The sequence below is a fragment of the Trachypithecus francoisi genome, unplaced genomic scaffold (assembly GCF_009764315.1).
Source record: "Trachypithecus francoisi isolate TF-2019V2 unplaced genomic scaffold, Tfra_2.0 Lachesis_group13, whole genome shotgun sequence".
NCBI classification, from domain to species: domain Eukaryota; kingdom Metazoa; phylum Chordata; class Mammalia; order Primates; family Cercopithecidae; genus Trachypithecus; species Trachypithecus francoisi.
This window is the reverse complement of record NW_022681458.1, coordinates 18,282,424-18,304,165: the sequence shown is the minus strand read 5'-3', so window position 1 is coordinate 18,304,165 and position 21,742 is coordinate 18,282,424. Positions and strand designations below refer to the sequence as shown.

At 40.4% G+C, this 21,742-nt stretch overlaps 1 protein-coding gene and 1 pseudogene across 2 annotated transcripts in view; one reads left to right on the top strand and one right to left on the bottom strand.

The window, feature by feature from the left end:
• MOGAT1 (monoacylglycerol O-acyltransferase 1) overlaps window positions 1-21,742 on the top strand; it is a 41,429-nt gene that overhangs the window by 3,836 nt on the left and 15,851 nt on the right. The window contains exons 1-5 of one of the 2 annotated variants that reach the window (XM_033230068.1): window positions 13,278-13,387; window positions 13,632-13,810; window positions 14,551-14,755; window positions 19,619-19,793; window positions 20,355-20,554. In XM_033230068.1, the coding sequence (XP_033085959.1) occupies window positions 13,637-13,810; window positions 14,551-14,755; window positions 19,619-19,793; window positions 20,355-20,554 (754 nt within the window). In that variant the 5' untranslated portion in view covers window positions 13,278-13,387; window positions 13,632-13,636. Of the gene's footprint in view, window positions 1-13,277; window positions 13,388-13,631; window positions 13,811-14,550; window positions 14,756-19,618; window positions 19,794-20,354; window positions 20,555-21,742 lie in introns of those variants that run through there. The other variant, XM_033230067.1, reaches the window with a different exon arrangement.
• On the bottom strand, window positions 2,261-5,585 carry LOC117095200 (annotated as a pseudogene).

Here is a 21,742-nt window from a genome sequence, read left to right as displayed (position 1 = left end):
GAAAGAAAGGATAAATGCTATCTTCTTCCATTTAATTATCAAGTTTTAAGTAAGGAGTTGATATAATAGTTACTTCCGGTGGTGAAGAAATTTAGAGATTTAAGATCTCTAAATCAAAATTCCAGAATGCATTTTTCTTGCCACCACCAGGAAAGTGAGTTTAAGCTATTAGTACTTGGAATATATTTTAAAGTAGCAAAATGTTTCATTTAGTAATAAAATCAAACAGTAAGCCCTCCTTCTTTGCCCACCCCCTACACCCCTTCACAAGCAACCACTGATCTCTTTTATTTCTTCCTTCCTTCCTTTCTCCCTCCCTCCCTCCCTCCCTCCCTCCCTCCTCCCTCCTCTCTCTCTCTCTCTCTCTTCTTTCTTTCTTTCTTTCTTTCTTTCTTTCTTTCTTTCTTTTTCTTTCTTTCTTTCTTTTCTCTCTTTCTTTTTATACAAATGGGGTCTCTCTATGTTGTCTAGGCTGGTCTGGAACTCCTGGGCTCAAGGGATCCTCCCACCTTGACCTCTCAAAGTGCTGGGATTACAGGTGTGAGCCACACTGCGCCTGATATGATCTGATCTGTCACCACAGATTAGTTTGCATTTTCTAGAGTTTTGTATAAATGGAATCACATCATATATACTCTCATTTTGTCTGGCTTCTTTCACTCAGCATAATTATTTTGAGGCTCTTTCTCATATATATCAGTAGTTCATTGCTTTTTGTTTCTAAGCAGCATTCTTTTCCATGGATATATTGCAATTTGTCCAACCATCTATTGATGAATATTTGGCTCATAGCTATTATGAATAATACTACCATGAACTTTCACCTACAGATCTTTGTATGAACAGATACTTTCTTTATTCATAGGTAAACCTAAGAATGTAATGGCTTGATTATATGATAGTTGCAGGTTTAACTTTTCCAGGAATCACCAAAGTTTCTTCCAAACTATTACATCATTTTACATTCTCACTGGCAGTGCATGAGAGTTCTAATTGTTCCATGTCTTTACCATCACTCGTTGCAGTCTATTTAATTTTTGCAATTTTTTTTTCTTGTGATACAGATCAATTTTAATTTTGGCACCTGAAGCTATATAAGGGTATGCTCTATAAACTTCATGGGACTGGCCGGGCACGGTGGCTCATGCCTGTAATCCCAGACTTTGGGAGGCCGAGGTGGGCGGATCACAAGGTCAGGAGATTGAGACCATCCTGGCTAACACGGTGAAACCCCGTCTCTACTAAAAATACGAAAAAAAAAAAAAAAAACTAGCCGGGTGTGGTGATAGGCGCCTGTAATCTCAGCTACTTGGGAGGCTGAGGCAGGAGAATGGCGTGAACCCGGGAGGCGGAGCTTGCAGTGAGCTGAGATGGCGCCACTGCACTCCAGCCTGGGCGACAGAGTGAGACTCTGTCTCAAAGAAAGAAAAAAAAAAAACTTCGTGGGACTTTCGTACATGTTCAATAAAGTGACAACTGTGTATTTTAGTATCTAAAAATCAGGAACATGCTTTTGAATTGTTTAAACACAATCCACGGAATTAAAAAACAAAGTCAGAAGCCATCCACAATTATACTAATTGTCAACTAAAATTTTATGCTTCATACCTGAGATATAACAGTCAATCTCTAGTAGGGGATACTGAAAATGATCTCAGAGTCTCATCCTGTTGTACTCTATTGGGAAGGTTTTTTGAGTAGATATGTGACTGGCCAAAGGCGGATACAACGAAAACCAGACCAGCAAGTAAAAGTTCTACCACAACTTCTGTAGTTTCCACTTTTTATGCTTTGTCAGTTAAAAATGAACAATGAGAATTAAATACTTACCTTTACATATTTACAAGGTATGTTGTAAAGTATACTTGCTTATAAACATTTAAAAATACTTATTGGCCGGGCACAATGGCTCACGCCTGTAATCCCAGCACTTTGGGAGCCCGAGGCGGGCAGATCACGAAGTCAGGAGATCAAGACCATCCTGGCTAATGTGGTGAAACCCTGTCTCTACTAAAAAGCCACCATGCCTGGCATATATATTTTAATGAAATCAGATAATTTTGAAGCAGCCTTGGCATTTCCTTTAAATTTGTCTGGAAATGACCATTGTGTTATCTTCATGGAAAGGACTCACCAGCTTCTTGGTCTAAGGCTAACGTTTGTCTAAGGCTGGAAAGATACTAATGAGATGTAAACTGTAAGGAGAGAAAAAGAAGATGACGGCTTTTCCTGGAGGCTGATAGCTAAAACTCAAAGGATTCTAGAAAATGACACAGTAGCAGCCTTTCTTGTCCTTTTCTTTCCGTGTCGGTTCTGGTGAAGAAGGAAGTTACTGCTCTTGAAATTTCCTTATTACCTGGACACGTTAATGGAAAGTTTAAGCTACATTCATTCTATCCTTTGCTAATGCCTTCTGGGTGTGCTGCCTTAAGTTGCCGTACTAACTCTGTCCTACCTGTGTTACTTGTCTTTAAAGATCCAGATCTGCTTTATGGCCAAATAAAATCATTGGAAACTCATCATAATCATTTACTCTGAGAATCTGTCTTTGAAATGTTTAGATGTTTTTTCAAAACTGCCTCGCCCGTGACTCAAAAGACCAACAGGAAGCCCGCGCCAGTCCTCATATTCTGTTGTCTCGTGGCTCCAAACTCTTCTTGTTCTGCTTTATCTAAAATATCTAGCCAGCCTGCTGTGTTGTCTATCACACAATGCTTTGCATAGGAATCTTAAGTGATTGGATCATAATCCATTAGCAAATAGGCCTGGATTAACTGGATGGTGAGTGCTGACTTGCCCACACGCTTCCCCCACTGACCACCAGGAGTCAAGAGAATGTTGCTGAGCCCCAGTTTTTGCAATTTTAATAAGTGTGTAGTGGTGTCTCATTGTGGCTTTAATTTGCATGTCCTCAATGACTAATGACCGTGAGCATCTTTTCATTTGCATAGTTGCCATCTGTATTCCTTGTTGAAGTATCTGTTTAAATCTTTTGTCTGGTTTTTATTGGATTGCTTGTTTTCCTATTGCTGAGTTTTGAGAGTTCTTGTATATTCTAGATATAAAGTCACTTATCAGCCATGAGCTTTGTATAGATTTTTCTTTCAGTCTATGGATTATCCTTTCAATCTCTTAACAGTGTCTTTTGAAGAGCAGAAGTTTTAATTTTGATGAAGTCCAATGTATCCATGTTTTTAATAGATTGTGTTAGATATCATATCTTTAAAATCTTTGCTTAAACCAGCCAGGTGCGGTGGCTCACGTCTGTAATCCCAGCACTTTGAGAGGCCGAGGCAGGTGAATAACCTGAGGTCAGGAGTTCGACACCAGCCTGGCCAACGTGGGGAAACCCTGCCTCTACTAAAAATATAAAAATTCGTTGGGCACAATGGCAGGTACCTGTAGTCCCAGCTACTCGGGAGGCTGAAGCAGGAGAGTTGCTTGAACCCAGGAGGTGGAGGTTGCAGTGAGCTGAGATCATGCCATTGCACTCCAGCCTGGGTGACAAGAGCAAAAAACTCTGTCTCAATTAAAAAAAAAAAAAATTCTTTGCTTAATCCAAGGTCACAAAAATTTTCTTCTATATTTTCTCCTACCAGTGTTAATAGTTTTAGGTTTTCCATATAGATCTATGATCTATGTAGGGTTAATTTTTGTGTATGGTACAGTGTCTAAGTTCATTTTTTTTGCGTATGTATAATCCAATTGTTCCAGCTCTTTTTTGAAAGATCACTGTCAGCTCTCTACTGCATGGCCCTCGTGCCTTTATCAAATACCAGTTGTCCATATATGCATGGGTTTATTTCTAGACTTTTTATTCTGTGCCATTGATGTGTTTATCTATCTTGATGCCAGTACCATGTTGTTTTGATTATTGTAGCTTTATAATAATTCTTGGAATCAGATATTCAAACTGATTCCAACTTCAAACTTTGTTGGTGTTGTTGTTTTTCAGAGGTGTTTTGATTATTCCAAGTCCTTATAATTTCCATATGCATTTTAGGATCAGGTTGACAATTTCCACACCAAAAAAAGCCTCCTGGGATTTTGACTGGGATTGCTGTTTGAATGGAATTAGCTTATAATTTAATTTGTAGAAAACTAACTGAACTGATTACAGTATATATGTCCTAAAACCAAGAACATTTCTCTTCCATAGCCACAGTGCAATTACCCAAATCAGAAAAATATTTCAACAGTTCTCTTACTAAAGTCCTGTGTAGCAAAGGAATCCGCATGTTGTATTTAGTTGTGTTAAACAGAAATTATGGGCAGTCATTGTTTTGGACTGAGCTCCTGCACTAGGCTCCAGCAGATGCGAGCAAACCAAAGTGGAGTCACTCATCCTATGTGCCACATAATCAAACTTGAAACTTCATGGAAGCAGGAAGATCTCCAAATAGACCGGTTTTCCTGAGATCCAGTCTGCCTGAGTCAGTGTAATAAGGAAGTCGCCTTTGCTTTAACCTTTATAAAAAAGAAACCTGAAGTGACATGACAATAGCCAATCCACTTTTTCTTCCCTCTTGGTCTGTTTTCCTTGTTTCTACGTTACCCACTGTTCCACCATTACTCAGTAAAAGCTCTCCTTCTGTTTTGCAGAATGGAGGCTGCCCTGATTCATGAATAGTGAATAAAAGTCAATTAGCTCCATAACTAAATTTGCTGTAATTTTGTCTTTTCACATTATGTTGTCTTTTTTTTTTTTTTTTTTTTTTTTGAGGCGGAGTCTCACTCTGTCGCCCGGCCTGGAGTGCAGTGGCCAGATCTCAGCTCACTACAAGCTCCGCCTCCTGGGTTTACGCCATTCTCCTGCCTCAGCCTCCCGAGTAGCTGGGACTACAGGCGCCCGCCACCTCTCCCAGCTAGTTTTTGTATTTTTAGTAGAGACGGGGTTTCACCGTGTTAGCCAGGATGGTCTCGATCTCCTGACCTCGTGATCCGCCCATCTCGGCCTCCCAAAGTGCTGGGATTACAGGCTTGAGCCACCGCGCCCGGCCTGTTGTCTTATTAGTTCTTTTAATCTGGAAAATTTTGAGAAAGTGCATTTTAATATTACACAAGGGATTCTTGGCCTTTTGTAAATGCTAGTGTGTCTCTTTTGTTATGGATTATCTCCATGGATTTCAGTTTGAGCTATACAGAGTATTTGTGTTTATGGAAACCTTCCTGAAATATTCAGAACATGGGGCTGGTTTCAACCAGATGTTTGTTATAATTTATTTGCCTTCTTCAGGCAAGGAAGTAGGTTCAAGATTGACTGTGCTATAAAACAAGAAAAATGTATTTCCCTGTATGCAACACTTTTTAAAAGCAGTGTAGCATTAACCCACATATGAAGAAAACTAGGCTGCAAAATTCTGCAAAGGGGTCTGATGAGATTTGTCTTTTAGCACAACCCTTAAAACTCTGGGAGGCAAGTTCTCTTAAAATAGAAATTTTTAAAATCAGAAGAATTTACACTTACATTCTTATGTTCCACAGATGGCACAGATAGGTATTTTAAAAATATAGTGTCTCTGGGACTAAGAAGGGAAAGAAGTGCTAATGGATTTTTATCTCTGAATTTTACTTACGTTCTCCATACTATGTTAAATGGTTAAAATAAGTATAGAAACAGCTTTCATGCAGAAAAATATGAAAAATTTTTGGATGAGAATAGGAAGAAAGAATACATATACAAGTTAAAGTCTTAAATTATTTCTTAATTACGGTCATTATTTAATGCAAGTAGACAAACGTTCAATGGTTTTCACAATGTTTTGGCTGATGCAGGTTGTTCATGGAGATTTTATAGAACAATTTCACTTATTGTAAATAGCTAGGTGAGTGGAATGGAGTCAGAAAGGGTAGAGACAACAGAGGGAAAATCATTAATGTATGAGAATTGTCTGTGTAAGCGTTTAAGCGCTTTCCAGAAGCCACAGACCTGGCCACCACTCCTTGCCAAAAGTCTTCAATTCTTGGAAACTGAAAATTTACAGCCCTAATTTTGCTGGACCAACCCTTCTCCAACTCTCCAGACACCAACTACGTATTCTATAGTTCAGTTGTGATGCTGTGTACCTGGAGCTAGGTCTCACAGGTAAAGAGCTCAATCTACAAGACTGCCCCAACTTTAGATGCCAACCACAAGTCCAGGTTGGCACTTGTGCTTCTTTCTGACTGGCTACAAATTAAGGATTTACACAACCTCCTCCTTGAACTCTGTCATTTGCTATGATGGCTCACAGCGCTCAGGAAAACACTTATGTTTGGCAGTTTATTTTAATGGATATGATAAAGGATATAGATGATGAGGTGCCTAGGTAGAGGTCTGGAAGGTTCCAAAGCACAGGAGCTTCTGTCCTCTTGGCATTGGGGTACAACAATCTCTCAGCTTGTGATTGTGTTCACCAACCCAGAAGCTGTCTGAACTCTGGACTTTATGGAGCCTTCCTCATTTAGGCATGATCAGTTACTAACATGATCAGTCACTAACTCCATTTCCAGCCCTCTCCTCTCCCTGAGGATGGGAGTGGGGCTGCAGGTTCCAAGCATCTAGTGACTGCTTAGTCTTTCGGTGACCAGCCACCATCCTGGAGTCCACCAAGAGTTGCCTCATTAGAAGAAAAGACATTGCTGTCATTCAGGAAGTTCCAAGGGATTGGAAGTTCAGCATCAGGACTGAGGTTCAAATATTAGAACAAAAGATGGAAAGATGTACCTAGCACCCCTGTTGATCAGGAAATTACAATAGTTTTAGGAGCCCTAAGCCAGGAACTGGGGGCAGAGACCAAATATTATTATGTCACAGACACGGTTTTTGGTACTTACAACTAACAATACTGCGCTATACACTTGTTTACACAAATGTTTGTTATGAGGTAGACTGCATGTTAAGTGCTCTTACCATAATAAAATCAAAATTTTTGAAAACATATTCTTTTTTATCCAGATTTAGCAACTTTTTAGCATTTTGCCACATTTGCTTTCTCTCCCTCTCACCACACGCACACACACACATACACACACACACACACACTTTGTTGTTGCTGCTGAACAATTTAGAAGAAACTAAGTTGTAAACATCATAACACTTGAATACTATAGCATGTATCGCTTGAAAACAAGGATTTTCTGTATAATCAAAATCCTACTATCATACCCAAGAAATGTATCAGGGATACGATAATCTTATTTAATACATGCTTTATATTCAAATTTCCTTAATTGTCTTCAACTTTTCCTTTATAGGTAGACCAGTTCCTATAGCTTTTATTTGTTTTTAAAGCTTTTATAAGGTTGATTATTTTTAAACAGCCCAAGCCAGTTATCTTGTAGAGTGCCCCCGCCAACCTGGACTTGGCTAAGGTGACAGACTGTATTTCCCATTAGATCCTATGAGGAGGCATCATGTCATTTTGTCCCTTTATTGATGGTGCTAAATTCAATGATCACACATACACTTTGCTGGAGCCCTACTTGTTTCAAACATGTAGTAAGTTTCCAGCGATGGGGGCACTGTGGCACTCTTCACAGTAGCCAAAGGTGGGAGCAACCCAAATGTCCATCAACAGATGCATGAATAAGCAGATTACAGTGTATGTGTATGTGGGAATATTGTTCAGCCATAAAAAGGAATGAAGTACTGATACATGCTACAACATGGATGAACCTCAAAACCTTGATGTTAAACAAAGGTCTACAAAAAACTTGATGTTAAACAAAAGTCTACAAAAGGTCACATATTATACCATTCCATTCATATGAATATTGAGAGTGGGTACCTCCATAGAAACAGACTACAGCCAGGTACAGTGGCTCATACCTGTCATCCCAGCAGTTTGGAAGGCTGAGACAGGAGGATCGGTTGAGCTCAGGAGTTCAAGAGTAGCCTGGGCAACATGGCAAGATCCTATCTTTATGAAAAATACAAAAAGTATCCAGGTATCATGGTGCGCACCTCTAGTCCCAGCTATTTGGGAGGCTAAGGTGGTAGGATGACCTGAGCCCGAGAGGTCGAGGCTGCAGTGAGCCATGTTCATGCCACTGCACTGCAGCCTGAGTGACAAAGTGAGACCCTGTCTCAAAAAAAAGGAAAAAAAAACAAAGAAAAAGAGACAGACTACAGATTGGTAATTGCCAGCAGTGGAAGGGAGGGAGGAATGGGGAGTAACCGCTTAATGGGTAAAGGGTTTTATTTTGAAATAAGGGGGATGTTTGGGAACTAGATGGTGCTAGTAGTTGTACAACATTGTGAATTAAATGCCACCGGAGTGTTCTCTTTAAAATCACTAGTTTTTTATGTTATGTGAATTTCACTTAAATTAAAAGAAAAAAAAAGGGCTGGGAGCAGTGGCTCATGCTTGTAATCCCAGCACTTTGGGAGGCTGAGGTGGGTGCATCACCTGAGGTCAGGAGTTCTAGCCCCCAGCCTGGCAAACATGGCGAAACCCCACCTCTACTAAAAATACAAAAATTAGCCAGGCATAGTGGCATGTGCCTGTAATCTCAGCTACTTGGGAAGCCGAGGCAGGAGAATCACTTGAACCCGGGAGGTGGAGGTTCAGTGAGCCGAGATCACACCATTGCACTCCAGCCTGGGCAACAGAGTGAGACTCTGTTTCAAAAAAAAAAAAAAAACAGTGAGTGAGGGACAGCTTCCTCAACAATATGGAGAAAGTAGAATCTATGTGAGCTGAGTGAAAATAGAGTGTCATTGATAGGAAGCCAAGTTGTGGTTTTTAATCCAGAATATAGATAAATCAACTCAGCTAAAATTCAGGCCTTAAACTCAACTTGGTTTGTGAATCTAGACAACTTTTGAAGTTATCAACATGAGTTTTGAGAGCTGCACAATGTAATGGCGTAGACCTTTATATCTTCCTCTTCTCTTTGAACTCCAATTTAGAAGAATCAAGTTACCTTGAATTGCTTAATGAGATAAAAATAGAAAATAGAGAGTATCTAGTCACCTAGTTTTTGTAGTGTTTTCTTCTTTCAATCCCATTTAGAATCAAAGGATTACAGGATCAGGTGCAGTGGCTCACGCCTGTAATCCCAACACTTTGGGAGGCTGAGCTGGGCAGATCACCTGAGGTCAGGAGTTCGAGACCAACTTGGCCATCATGGTGAAACCCTGTCTCTACTAAAACTACAAAAATTAGCCGGGCAGGATAGCATGTGCCTGCAATCCCAACTACTCAGGAGGCTGAGGCAGGAGAATCCCTTGAACCCAAGAGGCGGAGGTTGCAGTGAGCTGAGATCATGTCATTGCATTCCAGCCTGGGCAACGGAGTGAGACTCTGTCTCACAAAAAAAAACAAACAAACAAACAAAAAAAACCAAGAATCAAAGGATTACAAAACTATTGTGATGCTCTTTATGATTTGAAACAAAAAAATGTATGCAGTGTCTAGAGTGGGAATTTAAATTAGAACAACTTCTTTGGATAGCAAAATATCGAAGTGTATCAGATGACAAAGATGTTTCTGCTTAGCCATCCAGTATTTTACTTTTTTCTTTTTTTGAGACAGAGTCTCGCTCTGTCGCCCAGGCCAGAGTGCAATGGTACAGTCTCGGCTCACTGCAACCTCTGCCTCCTAGATTCAAATGATTCTCCTGCCTCAGCCTCCCAAATATCTGGGATTATAGGCGCCTGCCACCATGCCCAGCTCATTTTTGTATTTTTAGTAGAGACGGGGTTTCACCATGTTGGCCAGGCTGGTCTCAAACGCCTGACCTCATGATCCACCTGCTTTGGCCTCCCAAAGTGCTGGGATTGCAAGCGTGAGCCACCATGCCTAACCGTATTTTACTTCTTATTATCTTATGGAAGTAAATCAAAATGTGGGGAAACTTTATGCAAGATTACATTTATAGAGAAAAATTGTTAGAATCACAGATGTTTAAAATGAAGAGAAGGGTTGAATTAACACTGACAATCAATGGAATGTTGATCAGTCATTAAAAATAACATTGTAATACCAAACAGCTAATGTGAAATAACTGTAAGTGATAAAATACAAAACTTTAAAAAACGTGTGATCAGCCATATTAAGGAAACATAATCTGTTCACAGGGGAAAAAAAGTCCAAAAGGAAAATTTTACAAGTAGTTTTTGTTGAGTGACAGGAACTTGCCTGATGTCCTGTCTGCATCTACATTTTGCATTCTCCAAATTTGTAATAGTAAAGAAAGTTATTATAACAGTGGCTCGCATTTGATGACTGGTAGTTCTGTGCCAAGCACTGTATACCCTTATGTTACTTATTCCCTTTGTGGCGTTTGGAAACATGAACTGTCACAAGCCCATTTTACTGGCAGCGCAATTGAGGATCAAGAGCTCATATAGAATTTGTCCCAGGTCAGGAAGCTTGTCAGTGGCAAATTCCGATTAGCAGTTCAATTCCAGACCTACATTTTAACTATTATATATGCAAAACATGTAATGAACATTAAAGAGATATATAGCATGTATAGAAAAGAGAAGTTATCTAGTCACCTAGTTTTTATAGTGTTTTCTTCTTCTTCTTCCTTTTTTTTTTTTTTTTTTGAGACAGAGTCTCTCTCGTTGCCCAACCTGGAGTGCAATGGCATGATCTTGGCTCACTACAAATTCCACCTCTTCGGTTCAAGAGATTCTCCTGCCTTAACCTCCCAAATAGCTGGGACTACAGGCGCCCGCCACCACACCCCACCAATTTTTGTATTTTTAGTAGAGACTGGATTTCTCTATGTTGGCCAGGCTGGTCTCGAACTCCTGACCTCAGGTATTCACCCACCTCAGCCTTGCAAAGTGCTGGGATTACAGGCATGAGCCATTGCTCCTGACTGTGTTTTCTTCTTTTGATGCAAAACATGTAATGAGCATTAAAGAGATATGCAGCATGTATTCAGGTATTCAGGGGTCGGTTAGTGGAATATTGAATTAGTAGCTTGGGGACATTATTTTTGGATCTGTTCCTGGCTCACTCTGTGATTAAAATTAGGTGAGTTTGCTTTTGGTGTCAGTTTTTCCATCTTTGTAGAAAGGAAAACAGAACCTCCCACTTGCCTGCTTCTTTATGCTTATGAACCTGCTTATGCACCTATAATAAGTTGGTCTACAGTGTTATTACCATTAGCTGGAGGACAGTGTGGCTTTGTGAAAAAGTGCATGGGTTTAAGGATTAGGCAGATCCAGCTGCAAATCATTTGGACACTCAAATTTCCTGAGCCTCAGTTTCTTAGTTTCTTTCTGTCTTTCTTTCTGTCTTTCTGTCTTTCTTTCTTTCTTTCTTTCTTTCTTTCTTTCTTTCCTTCCTTCTTTCCTTCTTTACTTCTTTCCTTTCTTTCTTTCTTTTCTTTTCTTTTCTTTTCTTTTCTTTTCTTTCTGATGGAGTCTCGCTTTGTTGCCCAGGCTGGAGTGCAGTGGCATCATCTGGGCTCACTGCAAGCTCTGCCTCCTCCCGGGTTCGTGTCATTCTCCTGCCTCAGCCTTCTGAGTAACTGGGATTACAGGTGCCCGCCACCATGCCCAGCTAATTTTTGTATTGTTAGTAGAGATGGGGTTTCATCATGTTGTCCTGAGCCTCAGTTTCTACAACTGTAAAATGGGGCAGTAACGTGTACCTTGGGGGTTGCAAGGAGGAATAAACGAGATGCTCCATATGCAGGGAAGGAGAATGGCTCTCCACTCAATAACTGCTCTTTCCCTTCCCTGTTTCACTGTAGCTTACCTGATCAAACTTTGAATACAAAAAAACGAGGCCCACGTACCTGATCAAACTTTGAATACAAAAAAATGAAGCCCACGTAAGTTTCCTGTCATATTTTTGCACATCTTATCAAAATAAACAAATAACTAACCAATAGTGGCAAATCATCAGTACTCAGATCTTGATAGAAGAAAGCAAAGGAAGCAAAATAGAATGATCCTGGTAGGAATGAGGGCAGAAGGCACTCTTTACAGCGTGCTTTGGACTCATGAAAACTTTTCTGGCGGGTCCAGAAGGAAACAGGTACCCCACAGAGGTGTGGAGGACACATGCTCTCTTAACCTTTCATCCAGTCTTTTAAACTTTAACCAACTCTGGAGAGAGCAGCAAGTCCATTTCCTGACTGGGTTCAGTGATATATCTGAGAAATGTATTGATTTATCTGTATCAGGAAATATAAATAGGCTAGGCGCGGTGGCTCACGCCTGTAATCCCAACACTTTGGGAGGCTGAGGTGGGTGGGTCACTTGAAGTCAGGAGTTTGAGACCAGACTAGCCAATGTGGTGAAACCCTGTCTCTACTAAAAAATACAAAAATTAGCTGGGCGTGGTGGTGCGCGCCTGTAATCCCAGCTACCTGGAAGGCTGAGGCAGGAGAATCGCTTGAACCCAGGAGGTGGAGGCTGCAGTGAGCCGAGATTGCACCCATGCACTCTAGTGTGGGAAACAGAGCGAGACTCCATCTCAAAAAAAAAAAGAAAAGAAAAAATATAAATAAATGTTCTGTTTTTGGTAAAACATATATGTCAGTAGATATGTGTATATTTCAACAATAGATTAAGGTGCTATTTATCTACTATCCACTTTGGTGGATAACTTGGGGACAGGGTTGTCTTTAACAAAGTTGATTGGCAGTAGGTAAGAGTTTGGGAGTGGAAACGAACCCCAGATAGGAGACTACAGTGTGTTATAGAAGAGAAAGCAGCAACAGCACTCCTTAAAGTCATAGTAGCTGGCATTTAGTGAAGATGTACTATGTGCCAGGCTTTATGTCTTCATGTACATCCTCTTTCTCTTGTTAGCATGTTTCTCTTTTCGTAATTTTTAAATTGTAGTATATAACATAGACATTTAAAAAACGTATAGGTGAGCTGCATGTGTTACTTGAAGGTAACCATTCTTGTCAATACCACCCAAGTCAAGTTTTGACAGTTTTTGCCCTGTGTATTTTGAAGCTATGTTATTAGGCACATAAATAATTAGGATTGCTCTCTCATTATCAAATGTTGCAAGAAGTGATGCATGCTAAGATCTGAAGAGTCCCACCTTTGCTATTTCAGTCTCTGACAGTAGAGTTCCTGAAAATGAAGTTTGTTGCTAGAATGGGCCTTCTTTGTGGACACATGAATAATGGTTGCTCGGTCAAGATAGGAAGATAGGATTTCCTGTAGTAGGAAATTCTCCACATCCCTCCTGTCAGTGATGATCCTTCACAGAGGGGAGGTGATGTAAAGCTATGACTAAGTAGTTAGACTTTAAATTCAGACAGATCAACCACTTATATGCTGTGTGGCTTGGGCAACTCAACCCCTCTATAAGCTTCCATTTTCTCTTCTTTAGAAAGAACATTATGGCTCGGTGTTTCCTCTACCCATTCCTTCCACCTCGCCTTCAAAACTAAAAAGAGTACTATGGCTACTTTATTGGTATGTGGCTATATGAGGATTAAATAAAAATAGCTTGGCAGGGTCCATAACACAATACTTGGCATATAGTAAGCATCCAATAAATGTTAAATAATACTATGTCATCACTGTCTTGTTGTATTACCTTACCTGAACTGAGGCTCGGTTTAACATATCTTGTATGTATTAATCCCCCTGCCATGGACCACTGCAGCGAGCAGATACTAACAGACACTATTCCATGAGACTTTTTCTTTTCTTACAGCACAGATGTCCATTGCAATCACTGTGATGCTGATCATACACAACTATTGGTTCCTTTACATCCCTTATTTGACGTGGCTTTACTTTGACTGGCATACCCCAGAGCAAGGAGGCAGGAGATCCAGCTGGATCAGAAATTGGACTCTTTGGAAACACTTTAAGGACTATTTTCCAATTCATGTGAGTACAATTGTTTTAAAAAGTATTATGTTGAGTTAGGAGAAAAGTGGAAATTTGTTTTCATCACATACATCTCACGCTTCTTTTTCAGAGGGGGTGTCTCAGTCTGTTTTGTGCTGCTAAAACAGAATACCAAAGACTAGGTAATTTATAAAGAAAACAAATTTATTTCTCACAGCTGTGGAGGCTGGGAAGGCCAATACCAAAGATGTTGGTATCTGGCAAGAGCCTTCCTGCTGCCAACAGCCCACAGCGCAAGGTGGAAGGGCAGGAGAGGCCAAGAAAGAGCAAGAGGGGGTTGAATTCATTCTTTTTTAAGGAACTTATTCCCAAGATAGCAAACCCCCTTCTATGATAATGGCATTAATCCATTAACTCTGCTTTCATTCCTAATCACCTCTCATTAGGCCCCACCTCCAACACTGTTGCATTGGGGATTAAATTTTTAAACACTTACTTTTGAGGGACACATTCAAATCATAGCAGGGAGAAAGGCTGCAATTTGATTCCAATGACTAAATGAACTGTAAGCTGACTTGATAAAATCTAGAAGGCTGTATATAAAGGAATCTGGGCTCAAAAGATGGTTTGGAAATTTGGAAACAGCTCCAACCCAGGGAACAAAAATGAGTCATGTTCTCCATTGTCTCTTGACACAAAAACTAGTCCTTTTGTTTCTCATTGGAAAATAATAAGGGAATTTTCTTTTTTTTTTAAATCTCAATATGAATGTGCCGTAGCTCATCAAAACTCAAGATTTGGATCCAAGTCACAACTATATATTTGGTTTTCACCCCCATGGAATATTGGCGACTGGAGCCTTTGGGAATTTTTCTACAAATTATTCCGACTTCAAGGAGCTGTTTCCTGGCTTTACTTCATATCTTCATGTGCTGCCACTTTGGTTCTGGTGTCCTGTCTTCCGAGAGTATATGATGAGTATTGGTAAGTGATGGCAGATCACTGCTTCCACAGTGCTTTGGGGTAGCAGGAGCACACAGAACATTTCCTCACAGGCCCATGTGTGTTTATGGTCTCTTAGAGTAAAACCTGTTTTATCCTCATCTGGCACTTCCTATGTGGTCTGGGTGTTTCCTGGCCTCCCCCACTGGACTGTAAGTGTCAGAAAGACACAAACTGTGTCTTCTTTTCTGTTCCATCTTAAGTATCCAGCATGGTGTCTGGAACATAGAAATGTTCAATGAATATTAACACAATGATCAAATAAAGTAATGAATGCATTTTGTGTATTCAGATGTAGAAGAAGAAAACATGGATCAAGTAAGTGACAAATCACTTACTTGCCTTGGAGAGGCACCGTGCACGCTGTTACGAATACTAGAAATGGAAAATGTCTTTCGTTGTGTCTTGAAGTATCAGCAGCGATAAAACTAAACGTATTCAACTTGCTGTCTTCCTAGATTAAAAATAACTTGGCTCAGAAATAAGAGTCCAGGCCGGGCGCGGTGGCTCACGCCTGTAATCCCAGCACTTTAGGAGGCTGAGGTGGGTAGATCTCTTGAGCCCAGGAGGTTGAGACCAGCCTGGGCCACATGGGAAAACTCTGTCTCTACAAAAAATGCAAAAATTAGCTGGGCATGGTGGCACACATCTGTAGTCCCAGCTACTCGGGAGGCTGAGGGGGAAGGATCACCTAAGCTTGGGAGGCCAAGGCTGCAGTTACTGGAGATGGCGCCCCTGCACTCCAGCCTGGGTGACAGAGTGAGACCCAATCACAATTAAAAAAATAAATACAAAGAAATGAGAGCAGTGGCTCATGCCTGTAATCCCAGTACTTTGGGAGGCGGAGGTGGGCTGGAGCACTTGAGGTCAGGAGTTCGAGATCAGCCTTGCCAACATAGTGAAACCCCGTTTCTACTAAAAATACAAAAATTAGGGCATGATAGTAGGCGCCTGTAATCCCAGCTACTCAGAAGGCTGAGGTGGGGGAACTGCTTGAACCCAGTAGATGGATGTTGCAGTGAGCCAACGTCGTGCCACTGCACTCCAGCCTGGGTGACAGAGCGAGACTACGTCTCAAAAAAGAAAGAAAGAAAAAAAAGAATTGTTCATGGTTTTCTAGATTTTTATTACGTCTTATGAATTTCTCAAGTGATTATTGTCATTATATACCTGGTAGGATATCACTAAGCACCCAAGGACCAGGATTCACGGCTGGATTTTCAGATTCTGTTTCTGTTTTCAAAGTCCAGCCTGGTCCACGGGGCACACTAGAGGGCGCACTAAACCCTCTAAGCTATCCCGCATCTGGCCTGCGGAGGGTGCACTATCCCCTTCTTAACCACCAAAGGTTTGATGGGGGGAATTACTTCTCCTCCTTGTTTTGTATACATTGTTTTAGAGTTTTATAAAAGGAAGAAAATTACAGGGAAAAATGTTTAAGTTTCACAAAAGCACAGAAACATATTTGAAGTGTTTGCTTATTCAAAGCATTGCTGCAGGTGAGTTTGAGTCGTATAGTTAAGAGAAGATTTGGCAAATTCATGGCCCAAGAGATGTGGGTACCCCCTTCTCCATGGCCATATCAGACGCATATACTCCATCTTGGAATCTTTCTCCGTATAGTGCCCCTACAGCCACTGCAGTTTACTAGAGTTGGCTTTGGAGAGGAAACCTGTTTGCAATCACTGGTTTCTTTGTTTTTTGTTTGTTTGTTTGTTTGTTTTGCTTTTGTTTTTGAGGGAGTTTCGCTCTTGTTGCCCAGGCTGGAGAACAATGGCGTGATCTTGGCTCACAGCAATCTCCAGTTCCCAGGTTCAAGTGATTCTCCTGCCTCAGCCTCCCAAGCAGCTGGGATTACAGGCATGCTCCCCAACCCCCGGCTAATTTTGTATTTTTAGCGGAGATGGGGTTTCTCCATGTTGGTCAGGCTGGTCTGGAAGTTCCGACCTCAGTTGATCCGCCCGCCTTGGCCTCCCAAACTGCTGGGATTACAGGCATGAGCCACTGAGCCCAGCAATCACTGGTTTCTGACATCATGAATTATTTTCTGTGGTACAACGTTCCTTTCCCTAAAAGGTAAATAGAAATATTCAAACTTTCAGCCAGTGGAGGTTTGGACTATCCTTGTCTCTAAGTCTAGAGAGTTATCTATACTTCCCAGAACCAGATTCCTAGGACAGCCCTTGGTCCAAGGCTGCCCCTCTTGACTGTGCCTGCCCAGGTGGCTGCCTCTCTGGGAGTGAAAGACTGACAGACATAGGCACCAGACCTCATGTAGTATGGAACCATAGGGCTTCAGAGGGCCTTTGCTGACAGCACTTGGTTTTGCTCTTACGCAAGAGGATTCTGCATCTGTGAGTTCTTTTAAATCCCACCTCCAACCCATTCCTCTTGTCCCATTTTGTGTATATCTATACCTAGCAGGTGTCAGCCAGAGCCAACTGTGTTTCAGGTTCATGCTCCTTTCTGTTTACCCCTTAAGCTTGGACAGGTAACAGGATCAGATCACAAGAGCCATATATACCATACAGAGAACTTTAGGTTTTATCTTGTAGATAAGCCATAGGGAACTTGGAGGGATTTTGAGCAAAGGAGGGATCTGATGGATTTGGTGTAATAGAAAGATAGTTCAGGCAGCAGCTTGGAAAGTGGTTACAGGCAGGTAGGCCTGGAGACTGATGATGGAAGGGACCTGTTGGGTGATGAATGGAGAGGTGATAAGGGCTAAGCTAACAGTGGCAATGGCACTGGAGATACAGAAGAGGAGATTAATATCAAAAATATCTGATAGAGTCACTAAGACTTAGTGATTGATTCATCCTCATGAAGGCAGCAACTGTATTTTGTCATTATTATCAACATCTAGCCCTGTACCTGGCCTATGGCAAATGCTCAATAAATGCTTTCAAATGAATGTGGTGGCTAAGAAAGGAGAAGGTGGCTACATATGGAAGAAGCTGTGTTTTGACCAGGTAGATGATGGTCCCATTCACCTTGATAAGTAATGTTGGAAGAGGGACCACTTTGAGGGAGAATTTAATGCATTTGGTTTGGAGACATGTAGTTCGAGGTGTCTTAGAGCTGTCAATGTAGATATGTCAATTGGGCAATTGGAGATATGAGCCTGGAACCTCAGGAGGAAGATCTCCTGACAGATGGATTTGGGAGAACTCAGCATACATAAATGGTATTTGAATCCATGGGTGTAGATGAGGTTAGAGGACAAGAGAGATAAGGAAGGACCCCTAAGAAATAACAGCATTGAAAGATGGCCTGAAGACAAGGAAACTAAGGGAAAACTGAGAAGTGGCCAGAGGCAAGCTAGGAGAGCTAGGGGTGTGGAAACCCAAGAGGCCCTCTTCCTGGTGGAAGAGATGCACCCAACTCTCACTCAGGTTCACACAGAGCAGAATGGCATGCCTTGACCTCAGTGAAGGTTCAAACCCATCTAGGCAGGCTCAGGCTCCCTACCTCTAACCCAGCATCCTCTGCCTCTTAAGAGGGCAGTGGGTCATTCAGAATCCTGTCATAATTCCTCCCATAATAGAAACCCATAGTAAAATTAGCATACCATTTTCTTCAAGAGATGAGATATGCTATGTCTTTATAAAGCCTGTCTAACACATTCTATTATGACTAAATAAAAATGGATAAAACCCAGAATGGAAAGACACATAAGACATTAAAAAGTGATTATTTCTGAAATGTAGTTCAAGAATGGTTTGTATTTTTGTCTTTATTCTTTCCTATATTTTCCTCAGTATGCAGAACATGTGAAATCTGAAAAGAAATCTTTTAAGTTATTTTTACATGGGAAAGCCTGAAATACAGACTGAACAATTATCAAACTGTTTTAAATGAACAATTTACCAAAGGCAGACTATCCATATTGGAAACATGTAGAGATCTGGCAACTGATCTAGGTTGTCAAATGTCTTGATTTTTTTTTTTTAACCACTTTGTATCAGTTCATTTCACACTGCTGATAAAGACATTCCAAGAGTGGGAAGAAAAAGAGGTTTGAAAGACTTATAGTTCTACATGGTTGGGGAGGCCTCATAATCATGGCAGAAGGCAAGGAGGAGCAAGTCACATCTTACATGGATGGCGGCAGACAAAGAGAGAGCTTGTGCAGGGAAACTCCTCTTTATAAAACAATCAGATCTCATGGGACTTATTCACTATCATGAGAACAGCATGAGAAAGACCTGCCCTCACGAGTCAGTTACCTCCAACTTGGTCCCTTCCATGACATGAAGGAATTGTGGGAGTTACAATTCAAGATGAGATTTAGGCGGGGACACAGCCAAATGCTATCACATTTATATTATAAATCCAGGTTTGGAAAATAATGATCCATATAGAATATCTGAAAACAGGCCATTGTATATTCAGAAAATCCACTGCAGCCTCTTGGAGAATATACTTTTTGGTTCTGTGTAAAACTTTGCCAGGATAAATATCAAGGCCACCACATACAGCTGAGCAGGTTGTGCACTGAACAACTCCAGGGGCAGGGGATCCTTTTACTCAGAATGCAATATAAATGGTGTCCTGTAGAGTTCAGCAGTGCACAGCCTACCTAAACAAACAAGTGGTAAACCTACTAATGACTGAATGGTATTTTAAAGACCTAGCCCACCACCTGCCAAAATGTTAACTTATTAATAGAATACATTACTAAAGATTTGACTATGAAAAATTACAAACTTACAAAGTGCTCCAAAGGTAAGCAGTGTAGGAAATTTTGTTAAATGTTTACTATTGTCATGGAATATTATGATAAAACATTGTAATTTTTTTTTAAAAGGATAACTAGTTAAACTTTTTGTTTTATTTACTAAGGGCTAGTTTCAGTTTCCAAGAAAAGTGTGTCCTATGTGGTAAGCAAGGAGGGAGGTGGAAACATCTCTGTCATTGTCCTTGGGGGTGCAAAAGAATCACTGGATGCCCATCCTGGAAAGTCCACTCTGTTCATCCGCCAGCGGAAAGGATTTGTTAAAATTGCTTTGACCCATGGGTAAGTGGCTTTTTTTTTTTTTTTATATAAAGTAGTGGGTCAGCAAAGTAAAGACATTATTAAACAAACCACAAAGCAGTAAGGTGATTTTCTAGCTCTTAAAGACCTCCTCCAAATCCATCTGACAGTAAAAGCAGGTGTGGATGTTCTTGGGGAATGGAATATGACCTTTTTACTACAGTAGCTCAATGCCATGACATTCAGCAATTAAACTTAACTCTAAAACAAAACAACAAGAACAACAACAAACACCAACATTCTATACACACAGTGTGATTTTCCAGCCACATCAACAGTGGCCAAAGCTATAGATAAAAGAGAAGCTTCCTGGAACCCTAATTTTCTATAGAATAAAATCCCATCAATGGCTAGCCTGCTGAAATTCCTCCCTAAAGAATGTCAAGTTTAAGACAGTTTCAGTGAACGTGAAGTTAGCAATACAGGAAGGCTTGGGCACATTTAAAAATTTTTTCAGAATGTGTTGCAAGAGTCAGCTAAACAGAATAAGTTATTTGAATCCTTTTCATTGAATATTCTCACCTGTCCCCTTTGTTGTTGCAGCGCCTCTCTGGTCCCAGTGTTTTCTTTTGGTGAAAATGAACTGTTCAAACAAGTTGACAACCCCAAAGGCTCATGGATTAGAACTGCTCAAGATAAACTACAGAAGATCATGGGGTTTGCTTTGCCCCTGTTTCATGCCAGGGGAGTTTTTCAGTACAATTTTGGCCTAATGCCCTATAGGAAAGCCATTCACACTGTTGGTATGTACATAAAATGACTACAATTATTAGCTTACTTTAAGCAATGTTTCTTGTTATTGCTTGAGATGCTAACGCAAGGGAAGTGGCTTTGAGTTAAGAACTTCCTGAAATAATAATCCTGTAGAGGTCATTTGAGTTTTGTTTCTGGTATTCCTTTTATTTATGAAATGACTACATTTTCCACTAGAATAGGAATTGATTACTTTCAAGAATACTGCTATTGAATTACAAGTAAAATCCAATTTTCAAAATAAAGTTTCTAATACTCTATAATGAATCTATTTCTCTGTGCCAGCCGATTATAATATAGCAATTCTCTGATGACAAGTTATACCAGAGTTTATGGATAGATGAAAATTTTCGTGTGATAAGTGTCCTCATTATGCTCAGTTCACATAGGCATCAGTTTCTATAGCAAAAGCTTTTTTTTTTTTTTTTGCAGCTAGCTATTTTATATATATTCTGCTATTCTGCTATAGACTCATGTTATTTTTTTTATTTCCATAGGTTTTTGGGAAACAGGTGGTATTTGGTTACATGAATAAGTTCTTTAGTGGTGATTTCTGAGATTTTGGTGCACCCATCACTGCAGCAGTGTATACTCTACCCAATATGTAGTCTTTTATTCCTCACCCCTCTCCTGCTCTTTCCCCTGAGTCCCCAAAGTCCATTGTATCATTCTTAATGCCTTTGTGTCCTCATAACTTAGCTCCTACTTATGAGTGAGAATATATGACGTTTGGGTTTCCATTCCTGAATTACTTCACTTAGAATAGTAGTTTCCAGTTCCATCCAGATTACTGCAAATGCCATTATTTCATTACTTCTTATGGCTAAGTAGTAGTCCATGGTGTATATATATATATAATATATATATATATATAACAATTTCCTTATCCACTCAATGACTGATGGGCATTTGGGCTGGTTCCCTATTTTTGCAATTGCAAATTGTGCTGCTATAAACATGTGTGTGCATGTATATTTTTCATATAATGACTTCCTTCCCTCTGGGTAGATACCCAGTGGTGGGATTGCTGGATCAAATGGTAGTTCTACTTTTAATTCTTTAAGGAATCTCTACAGTTTTCCCTAGTGGTTGTATTAGTTTACATTCCTACCAGCAGTGTGAAAATGTTCCCTTTTCACTACATCCACACCGACATCTATTATTTTTTGAATTTTTGA